Consider the following 11,878-nt stretch of genomic DNA (forward strand, 5'->3'; position numbering starts at 1 on the left):
AGCAAGGACCTACCTTTGGGCAAAGCACATCTGATGATGATGTGAAACTAGACACAATAACGTGTTGCTCCACTCGACGTCAAGCTGCAAACTGATGAAACTGAACATTAAGATAAGAGGCAGCTCTCGGCCTCGCTTTTACACGCTTCAGATTCTAGTTTGTCCTCTTTCAAGTTTAATGCGCTCCATGGTCATTCCTCATGCCGTGTCTTAAATATTTGAGCCACAACTGAGAACGTTTTCTTCACAATAAAGGGAACCTAATAATGTGTTAAATGTGCCAGTGAGGTGTCTGTTATGGTTTTGTGGGAGATACAAACACCAACAGCATTGCTGAATTTCTATTTAGAGTTTATAACTTATTTTAAGAATATGTAACATACAACTGTAACAGAACTTGAGTTGACATTACCTGTTTAAAGTTTTTACACAAAGCCAGGTTTTTAAGACTGCATAGCTCAATCTGATTAAGGCCATATTTACACCAGTATGCACATCTAATCCATAACACTGTTTATAAATATTCCTGTAGCAAGACAGTACAGTAGGTATGTGACAAAGGAATTTATGCAAAATTAGCTTTGAAAAAAAATCATGGGACATGCTAAACAAAATAAACATTAAAATAATTAATTTCATTTTATCTTATTAAAAAACAATACATTTGCATATCTTTTACATGCTTACAATGTAATTCTGTGCAATTATACATGGTTATTTACAATATATGGCAAAACGAGAGGATAACACCTGCTCTTACAAGAAAGTATCTCTTACAGAAAGTCTTGTGGGTAGAAAAAAGTGGAATGGGATTTTAAATCAAATGGAGGAATTACAATACTTAGATCTGAAAATAATTGCAAAAATAAGTACCTGAAAAGTTTTACAATGAGAAGCTCAACTCAACACTGAAAAATTTATAATAAATCTCTGGTTACCAGAAATTATTTCAAATTGCTGTCAGGTTGCAATATGAGAAGACAGAACCAAATAGGTAAAATGTACATACAGTCATCACTAAATATACTGATAAATATAGGGCAAGAAATGATAATACTGATATACTGCATGACATCATATAATGTTTGCAGTTTCTATACAGTATGCAAAGCTTCATTTAAAAAAACTATCTTTCAGAGCAATATAAATAGAAACACTTCAGATTTTTTTTAAAAAGTAATTTGTTACATTCAGAGCCAGTACATCTCGTACTACTGTTAAAATAAACACCAAATGTCTACAGGTCTCTTGAAACTTTCTGAAATCAATGCAGGGCACAGATAGAGGATACTCAATGCCATTGAATTATTATACACAATCTTCAGTACGGGCGCCATGCTGATATTTTCATCACGTCAACACTGAAAGAGCAAAATGACACAACTACTGCCAACCAATACCAGCAAGAGAGTGTGAATCACTCCAAGAGGCGGTTTTACATTATATTCACTTGGCACCCATGGTGGCATGTTGGCCAAAATACAATCCACACTTGGCAACACACATAGGGGAGACATGTCTGTTATGTCAGCTCATGCCAAAATGCACTGAAAATGGCAAACTTGCTGCAAGGGGGTGAGAACATCCACCGCTGCGGTGCATATTTCATCAGAAATATAGAAGTTACAAAATAAATTGATGCATTGAAATTTTCATCCAGAATAATTTTAAATTAGTAATTTTAGTGTGCAGAGTCCCATTTCTGAAGGAATGCTCCTTTAATATTTGACACAGCTCTTTTACAAAAAGGAGTTTTCTCTCATACTATTCAGCAGATCTCAACTCGTGGATTTTTTTGAAACTTATACCATAGTAGTCTTGAACTTCTGGTTTATTACATTGTTTTTTAAAAAATGGCTTAGTGAAGGATTTCAGTCTGCCAGCAATCACTTGAAAACTAAACGCTCCACATTTGCAAGCTGGAATACGATTGTGCCTGGAGTTCAAGAAACTGGCCCTCAGAACCTCCTGATTTACTTTGAGGATCACAATATAGCTAATTTATTAAATCACGTGGTCTTGAACGCAAGAACAATTTGACAAGCGTCGGCATCTAAAACAGATTGTTGCAGAGTCTAAGATCAAGTACTGCCTTTGGCTATGGATGAAAGTTACTCTATTGCTAACTGCAGTGCAAATGTCTGTCTCAAAACACCACATACGACAGACACTGAAGTTGACAATGTCAACATTTTACTTGGGATTGCTGCTTCATAGTTTAGAATAAAACATGTCCTGTAAAACCAATACAAAAAGGTCCCTTTAACCAGAATCCAGAAGTACTATTTTGCTCAAATATGGGGTTAGGTTAGATTAGTGAAATTAATATATGAACATGGATTAAATATCTTTGAATGAGATTCAACTGTACTGTTCCACTTCTTCAGTAACCTTGGGTTTGCTGCAAACACAATTGAAACATTGTTTCTTAGTTCAATGGCTTGTGCTAAATTTATATTATTTTAACTTGGATCTGTATTTCATCACAAGTTACAGTTTGGCACCATTCTTGAAATTTGAACATGTAGTTTGTCACTGGTCAGAGGGAGAAACGAAAAGCTTTACTTGTGCTTCAAATTAAGCAAAAGTTAAAGTTTTAGGAACCCGGAAATGTAATAATTTACAATACAATTTTACAAAGGTTTTGGGGTCACCCTGTCAGTCAATATAGATGAACGAGTGATGTTCAAAATCCATAAACAACCTAGTTTGTTTCCAGTAGTCACCCACAGCAAAAATGCATCCCCAACATGCATGGAATGTGGTTACATCCTTGCGCCAAACTCTCACAGTCCACTTTCTTGCAAGCGAGAAGATAGTCAACTTAAGGGTGCTGAGCCAAATTTACATTTTCAAACTTCTTTGTGCATACCCATTAGGGTCCTTGGAGGTATTTGCGGTAATAGCTGCTGAAAGCTCTGAAATGCTTTCTTTAATTTCAATCACTGTATAGCAAACAAGGATATATGCAGTAATATTCAAATAACAGCTGACATGAAAAATAAAATATGTGATAAGTTACTTCAGTGAAACCACAGAGTCCTGGCTTCAAATTGGAGTGCTTCCTCTTCAAGACTAGGTAGTCAGGCAAATATGTCTATTTCCTCACAGCTTGCAAAATCACGAGACACTTACTGAAGCTTAGTTTTAAGGAAGTCACTGATACGCTTCATGAAATGTCTATCCATGGAGTGCAACGTTTCTTTCCATATTGTTAAGGATTTGACTTTCTGCTTTTCCTTCATTAAAAAAAAATAAAGATGATTTGTTTAAACAAATTGTTATCAATATTATTCCATACAATTTAAGAACATAAGAACATAAGAAGTAGGAGCAAGAGTAGGCCATCAGGCCCTTCGAGCCTGCTCCGCCATTCAATGAGATCATGGCTGATCTTTTGTGGACTCAGCTCCACTTTCCCGCCCGATCACCATAACCTTTTATTCTTTGAAAAACTATCTATCTTTATCTTGAAAACATTTAATGAAGCCTTAACTGCTTCAGTGCGCAGGGAACTGAATTCAGTCCTAAATCTACTTCCCCTTATTTTGAGGCTATGCCCCTAATTCTGCTTTCACCCGCCAGTGGAAACAACCTCCCTGCATCTATCCTATCTATTCCCTTCATAATTTTATATGTTTCTATAAGATTCCCCGCATCCTTCTAAAGTCCAAACAGTCCCAGTCTACTCAACTTCTCCTCGTAATCCAACCCCCTCAACTCTGGGATTAACCTAGTGAATCTCCTCTGCACACCTTCCAGTGCCAGTACGTCCTTTCTCAGGTAAGGAGACCAAAACTGAATACAATACTCTAGGTGTGGCCTCACCTTATACAGTTGCAGCATAACCTCCCTAGTCTTAAACTCCATCCCTCCAGCAATGAATGACAAAACTCCACTCACCTTCTTAATCACCTGTGAACCAACTTTTTGCGACTCATGCATGAGGACACCGCATGTTTTAATATTTTATCATTTAAATAATAATCGCTTTTGCTGTTATTCCTTCCAAAATGGATAACCTTCCATTTGTCAACATTGTATTCCATCTGCCAGACCCTAGCCCATTCACTTAAACTATCCAACTCCCTCTGCATCCTCTGCACTTTTTGTTTTAAAAGTTCTGATACAATAAATGAAATATAGAAACATTGCCAGATTCTTTTTAAAAAGGAACCCACACTGTTTACATTAGATTACCCTCACATGTCTATGTAAAAATCAAGATTCTCCTTGTGTCATGAACCAGTGTCCTGATAAGTACACTGCATAATGTGACATTCAACCATGCAAATTCTGACGTAGGCTTTCTTTCACCACAGCCAACCCCATGCCCCCGCATCCTGCCAAGCGATTTTTCAACAGAACTGCGGAGGGTCAAGGCAGAAAGCAGCTAGGGGATGCACCCAGCTCCTGATATTTCTCACAGGTCTGTTTTGTTTGGCTAAGCTGTTCAGCATGAGAGGGGCAAACACATGTACAGCCACCAGTGGGTTCCTTGCCATTTGCACTCACTGCAATAATAGAGAGGAACCCCCAAGATAAAAATGGGACACCAAGCACAGGCCTTGTTCGTTTGATGACAATTGGTTTTATTAAATAAATTCTTCATTTAAGGTTAGTCTACGAAATAGGGCATCTCAGAGGCAGGTGGACATTTTGCCAATTTGGAGATGTGTGCCAAACATACGAGATGTGTTGGGCAATTGGATTAGGAAGCTGATCAAATCAGTCCCGATTTGATGCCTGGGCATCAAATTGGAGCTTGCTATTATGCTATGAATGGGGGGGGAGGGGGGGCACACCAGGGGCGGAATCTCATACTGGTGATCTTGGTCACTAGAAGACAGCAAGCGAACATGCCAGGGATCGCACACGGAGTGAGTCCCCTGCCCATCGCTGAGGTGAATAACAGTGGTACTGGGATGAGGTTCTGAAATGGGCATTTATTACCCACTTAAGGGCCTCAACTGACAGTGGGATAGAAAGGCATTCCATGGACTTAATGGAGTGAAGGCAGGCTTCCTGACCTGCTACACTTCTGTCTGTTCAAATTCTTCTCTCTTCTCTCTCTTCTCTCTCTTCTCTCTCTTCTCTCTCTTCTCTCTCTCTCTCTCTCTCTTTTCTCTCTCTCTCTCTCTCTCCTCCCCACCCACCCACCACCACCACTACAGGGAAGGGCACAAGATTCTGCCCCACGTCTTTACACAAGAAGAATTACCATTTGGGGGAAGAAAGCACAGGACACCTGATGTTTATGGAGCCTTAAAAATCAAGCTGTGGTGGCTTTAGGAATAAAAGCATTTTTTTAAAGGAATCTTTACCTAGCAATGAGGGAGAAACCTGCATGCACAGACTTACAAGTTAAACTTCTTTGGAAGAGTATCTTTACCCCCGTTTGTTTTTTGTTCATTGGAGTTAGCTGAATAAAAACGAGAAGGACAAGATGGCAGATTGGAGGGCCCACCAGAACTTGAAGAATGACTCTGAAGCGTCCCATCTAAAGTGAAGTAGAGGACATTACCACATATATTTACTTAACTGTGCTCTGTTCTTTCTTTTCTTTTTAAAATGGAGAAATGTCTTGTTGACAATTTAATGAAACGACCATGATGAATATCAAGAATACATGAATATCGAGACAGAATGCAATTTTAAAATAAATTCACAAAACTGTTTATTTTTTATATAATGAATCTACTAATATTTTTCAGAGCATTTGTATAAATGTTGTTAGCCATCTATGTGATACACCATAAATACAACTCAAATACAACTCATCGGCCCGACGAGAATCTGTTAGCAGTCGATTATCCCAGAAGCACACACTCTCAATTGGTCTGTATCAATGAAGAGACACATCAAAGAATTACCAAAGCAAGAGCAGCCTTTGGCACATTTCAAATATCAGTCGAGAGATGAAGAGGAGCAACTCTATCTACCAAATTGAAAGACTGCAGAGCAATAGTTCTGCTCCATGCATGAGAAACTGTGTAGCAGCACCATGTCAAGAAGCTTAATCACTTCCAAGAGCTGCCTTCAGAAGCTCCCGAAGATCAGACAGCAGGACAAAATACCAGACACTGAGGTGCTTCCCCCCCCCCCCCCCCCCCCCCCCCCCCCCCCAGCTGACACATCAAATATCTGTGCCAAATTGAGAGGGCGCGATTCTCCCCCAAACTTTCTAAGTTAATTATGTGGGGGACATTTCGGGGAGTTTCCCGCTGGCTCGGTCGCCAAGTTCCCCACCACTATTGACACATAGTCACTTTTTTGGGCTGTAAGGAGTTTTTCACCGGTTTGGCCCATGCTTAGAATTTTTTTTAGCACTGGGGAGCTGAACTCCGAGATCGGGCCGCCATTTTGAAAGGGTGCCCCGACCTCTAACTGAACTTGTGGCTCCCCCACAACCCCCACCTATGGGCAATGTCACCCCCCACACACACATGGACAGTAGCCCACACACCCAAGAGAGGACATCCCGCTATGGAGTCCCAGGGGGTCTCCCCTCTACAAGCCGCCCCCAAGCTCCCTTACAGCTGCCCTCCTTTCTAGGACTCCTACCCATCACCACTCCAACCTCCCAGAGGCCCCTACTTAACTGCCATGTACTCTCCCACCCTTCAAACGCCCCTTTCACCCTCATTTCATGGGCATGGTCCCCCTCACGCCTGACCCTTGGCAGTGCCACCCTGGCATTCAGACACCCTTGCACTGCCACCCTGGCACTGCACCTGCCAACTTTAAGGTGCCATCCAGGCACCTTGGCAGTGCCTAGGTGCCCACGTTCTGGGGGAAGGACAGGGGGCCACACTGCACTTATCTTGACCACCCAGGGATTTCCATGGCCCGGGAGACCCCCCGGATGCCTTTCCACCAAGGCCACATTTGCGTGGACCAGCACTGATCAGTGCCTGGCTGCAGCCTCCTTGGGGAGGCTGGAGAATTGAAGGAGGCCAGAGGATCCTGGGTAGGTAGGTCATTAGTAGTTTACGATCTACTTCTGCAAGCGGCATTTGGGGCACAGTTCCAACTCCGACACCTTGCGAGGCACGGAGGCTGTCGGGAGGCCTCTCCTGGGATTGTGCTCTCGCTTGAGCGCAACGCGGCAAGAGAATCGTGCCCAGAGTGTCACAACTGACTTGGCTGGTCATGTTGTTAGAATGCCTGACAATCGCTTACCAAGGCAAAACGTCTATAGTGAGCTTATGTCTGGGGTGCGCTCCCAAGGGAAGTGCTGCAAGGACACTCTGAAGGCTTTGCTTCAGAATTTTGATATCAATTTCTCGTCCTGGGAGACGTTCACCCAAGATCACTGCACCCAACACAATCAAATAAGTAACGGTGCAGTCTCCTTTGAAAGCAAGTGCATAATCAAAGACAGAGAGAAAACAAAGGAGAGGAAAGCTTAAGTCAGCAACTTGTCCAAAACACAATCGCCTGCAGAATCCGGTCCAATTTGCAGATCAGTCATGGCAGTCACCTACACAGCCACTGGAGCCTGACCAAAGATGAGCATCCTCACCCCAAAGGAGGAACAAGACCATTAAAACAAATTAACTGGCCATTTATCTCATTTACTATTTGTTTGACCCTGTTTAAATGCAAATTTACTTTTTTTTTGCCTATAAATAACCGTAAAATATGTTACATTCATGCAAGTTATTTGTTGGTACATTACACAAGCTATTATTGTTTATGTTTGATGTTCCCAGTATACATGAATATCCTTTAAGTCAATACTAACATTTGCACAATCACTAAATCCCATGTATTAATCCGTTCCATTTACATTATTTTTTTTAAATGCAGAATATAATGTCACAATGACATAGGAGGCAGCCATTCAGGCCATTGAGTTCATGTCAGGAATACATCCTTCGACACAGTTTTTAAAAATTCATACTTGAATTGCTGGGATGCTGCAATGACTAAGTATGAATGATGACCATGAAACCACTGTTGATTGTCTTAAAAACCCAATTGGTTCACAAATCTCCTTTAGGGAAGGAAATCTGACATCCTAACCTGGTTTGGCCTACATGTGACTCCAGACCCACAGAAATACGGTTGACTCTCAACTGGCCCCTTAAGGGCCATTAGGGATGGGCAATAAATGCTGGCACAGCCTGCGACGCCCACGTCCCATGAACGCATAAAAAAAGAATGGTCTACTTACCAAATGACAGCAGAGCATTTTTTGTAGCTGCAGAAATTTGAGAATTAGATGCTGCTGAAGTAAGTTTCCTAGAAGATAAACATTGCATTCTGTGGTTAAGAATGTATAATGTTTTAAATTGAATTGGAATTAAAATAATTTGATGAATCATATAAAAATGGAGCCATAATTTACTGAAATTGGTGAATCTCAGTACCCACAATTCATCTTGGCCATTTCGATGAGCTTTAACATGGTAAGTTACTGCAAGATTACAGTGAACTCATAGAATTTACAATGCAGAAGGAGGCCACTCAGCCTATCGGGTTTGCACCAGAGCATCCTGTTTAAGCCCACAGCTCCACCCTATCCCCGTAACCCAGTAACCCCACCTAACTTTATTTTGGACAATAAGGGCAATTTAGCATGGCCAGTCCACCTAAGCTGCACATCTTTAGACTGTGGGAGGAAACCGGAGGAACCTCATGCAGACACCATAAGACCAAAAGACATAGGAGCAGAATTAGGCCACTCGGTCCATCAAGTCTGCTCTGCCATTCAATCATGGCTGATATTTTTCTCATCCTCATCTCCTGATCCCCTTATTAATCAGGAACCTATCTATCTCTGTCTTAAAGACACTCAGTGATTTGGCCTCCACAGCATTCTGTGGCAAAGAGTTCCACATATTCACCCATATGAAATTCCTTCATATCTCTGTTTTAAAGGATCATCCCTTTAGTCGGAGATTGTGTCCTCTGGGTCTAGTTTTTCTTACAAGTGGAAACATCCTCTCCGCGTCCACTCTATCCAGGCCTCGCAATATCCTGTAAATTTCAATAAGATCCCCCCTCATCCTTCTAAACTCCAACAAGTACAGACCCAGAGTCCTCAACCGTTCCTCATACGACAAGCTGTTCATTCAAGGGATCATTTTTGTGAACCTCCTCTGGACCCTCCCCAAGACCAGCACATCCTTCCTTAGTTACAGGGCCCAAAATTGCTCACAATACTCCAAAATGGGTCTGACCAGAGCCTTATACAGCCTCAGAAGTACATCCCTGCTCTTGTATTCTAGCCCTCTTGACATGAATGCAAACATTGCATTTGCCTTCTTAACTGTCAACTGAACCTGCACGTTAACAATAAGAGAATCGTGAACAGGGACTCCCAAGTCCCTTTGTGCTTCTGATTTCCTAAGCATTTCCCCATTTAGAAAATAGTCTATGCCTAAATTCCTCATTCCAAAGTGCATAACCTCACACTTTTCTACATTGCATTTCATTTACCACTTCATTGCCCACTCTCCTAGCCTGTCCAAATCCTTCTGCAGCCCCCTTGCTTCCTCAATACTACCTGTACCTCTACAGATCTTTGTATCATCTGCAAACTTAGCAACAGTGCCTTCAGTTCTTTCTTCCAGATCATTAATGTATATTGTGAAAAGTTGTGATCCCAGCACACACCCCTGAGGCACACCACTAATCACCTGCTGCTATCCTGAAAAAGACACCTTTATCCCCACTCTCTGCCTTCTGCCAGTCAGCCAATCCTCTATCTATGCCAGGATCTTACCCTTAACACCACAGGCTCTTAACTTATTTAACAATCTCCTATGTGGCACCTTGACAAAGGTATTCTGGAAATCTAAAAAAATCACATCCACTGGTTCTCCGTTGTCCTACCTCCTCAAAGAACTCTAAACAGATTTGTCAGACATGGTCTACCTTTGACAAAGCCGTGCTGACTCAGTCCTATTTTACCATGCACTTCCAAGTACTTTGCGATCGCATCTTTAATAATGGACCCTAAAATCTTACCAATGACTGAAGTCAGGCTAACTGGCCTATAATCCCCCCTCCCCCCTCCTTCTTAAACAGCGGTGGTATACTGGCCACTTTCCAGTCCTCTGGGACCCTTCCTGCCTCCAGTGATTCCTGGGAGATCACCTGGGGAGAACATGTAGACTTCTCACAGTGACCCAAGCCAGGAATCAAACCAAGGATCCTGGAACTGTGACGCAACAGTGCTAACCACTGTGCTACCGTGCCGCCCATATGGCGTGGTGTCCTCTATAAAGAATCAAGGAACTATGTGAAGAGGGCAAGCAACTGTGCATCTGCTTAAACAACGTGATTGAAGAACATTTAATGAACAGCAGAAAATCTGGACCAGTAAGTTGTCAGTTAAAACAGGGAATTCAATGTCAAATCAGGTATTGAAAGTGAAATGGAGGGAGAGAAATACTGAATTGAGAGAAAAATAGAGGCAAGCTTTAACTGTATTTTCCAGCAACAATTAAAACCTGAAGAAGTGGAACTCTACATCTGGAAAAGTTCAGTGTCGGAAAGGTTTTTGATGGTAATGAAGATTTATCATGCCATTAGACCAAAATTGACAAGCCCCAACTTTCTGTGGCAGATTCAGCACAATTAAAACACCATCATAAAAATGTACTATAGCTTCACCAACTACCTACAGGCATATTGAAATTTAGAAAGGAGACGTGTGCTTTTTAAAAAAAATACAAGAAAAGATACTGATGGTTGATACTAATGGTACATCAAGTGACAACGGTTGTTGTATGTGTGCGCGCATGTGGATCCGCTGGGCTAGTGAGCGGTTAATTGCCAACACAAGTGAAATTAGAGAGAGACAGAGACAGAGAGACAGAGAGAGAGACAGCGAGAGAGAGACAGCGAGAGAGAGACAGCGAGAGAGAGACAGCGAGAGTCAGAGACAGAGAGAGACAGAGAGGCAGTGAGAGAGACAGCGAGAGAGAGAGAGCGAGAGAGAAAGTCAGAGAGAGAGAGAGAGACAGAGACAGTGAGAGAGAGAGAGAGAGAGAGGGGGGGGAGAGAGAGAGAGAGACAGTGAGAGAGAGAGAGAGAGAGAGAGAGAGACAGTGAGAGAGAGAGAGACAGTGAGAAAGAGAGAGACAGTGAGAAAGAGAGAGACAGACAGACAGTGAGTGAGAGAGGGGCAGACAGTGAGAGACAGAGAGACAGTGAGAGACAGTGAGAGACAGTGAGAGACAGAGAGAGACAGAGAGAGACAGAGAGAGACAGAGAGAGACAGAGAGAGACAGAGAGAGGCAGAGAGAGGCAGTGAGAGACAGTGAGAAAGAGAGAGACAGTGAGAGAGACACAGTGAGAGAGAGACAGTGAGAGAGAGACTGAGGGAGAGAGACTGAGGGAGAGAGACTGAGGGAGAGAGACTGAGGGAGAGAGACTGAGGGAGAGAGACTGAGGGAGAGAGACTGAGGGAGAGAGACTGAGGGAGAGAGACTGAGGGAGAGAGACTGAGGGAGAGAGACTGAGGGAGAGAGACAGTGAGAAAGAGAGATAGAGAGAGAGAGAGAGACAGTGAGTGAGAGAGGGGCAGACAGTGAGAGAGGGGCAGACAGTGAGAGACAGAGAGACAGTGAGAGACAGAGAGACAGTGAGAGACAGAGAGACAGTGAGAGAGAGAGATAGAGACAGACAGTGAGAGTGAGATAAAGACACAGAAAGTGAGAGACAGACAGACAGTGAGATAGAGAGAGACAGACAGACAGTAAGAGAGAGACAGAGAGAGAGACAGAGAGAGAGACAGAGAGAGAGACAGAGAGAGAGACAGAGAGACAGAGAGAGAGACAGAGAGAGAGACAGAGACAGAGAGACAGAGAGAGAGAGAGAGAGAGAGAGAGAGACAGAGGGAGAGAGAGAGAGAGAGACAGAG

At 42.5% G+C, this 11,878-nt stretch overlaps 1 protein-coding gene across 5 annotated transcripts in view; it reads right to left on the bottom strand.

Moving 5' to 3' along the window:
* Positions 1-334: 334 nt before the first annotated feature.
* The window catches only part of ppp4r4 (protein phosphatase 4, regulatory subunit 4), a 208,441-nt gene continuing 196,897 nt past the window's right edge, over positions 335-11,878 (bottom strand). For all 5 annotated transcript variants that reach the window (XM_038774809.1, XM_038774789.1, XM_038774802.1 and 2 more), the window contains 3 exons: positions 8,180-8,247; positions 5,362-5,500; positions 335-3,239 (listed from right to left, as the gene is read on the bottom strand). In XM_038774809.1, coding sequence (XP_038630737.1) covers positions 3,215-3,239; positions 5,362-5,500; positions 8,180-8,247 — 232 coding nt within the window. In that variant the 3' untranslated portion in view covers positions 335-3,214. The remainder of the gene's footprint in view (positions 3,240-5,361; positions 5,501-8,179; positions 8,248-11,878) is intronic.

This window comes from Scyliorhinus canicula, chromosome 2 (genome assembly GCF_902713615.1).
Source record: "Scyliorhinus canicula chromosome 2, sScyCan1.1, whole genome shotgun sequence".
NCBI lineage: Eukaryota > Metazoa > Chordata > Chondrichthyes > Carcharhiniformes > Scyliorhinidae > Scyliorhinus > Scyliorhinus canicula.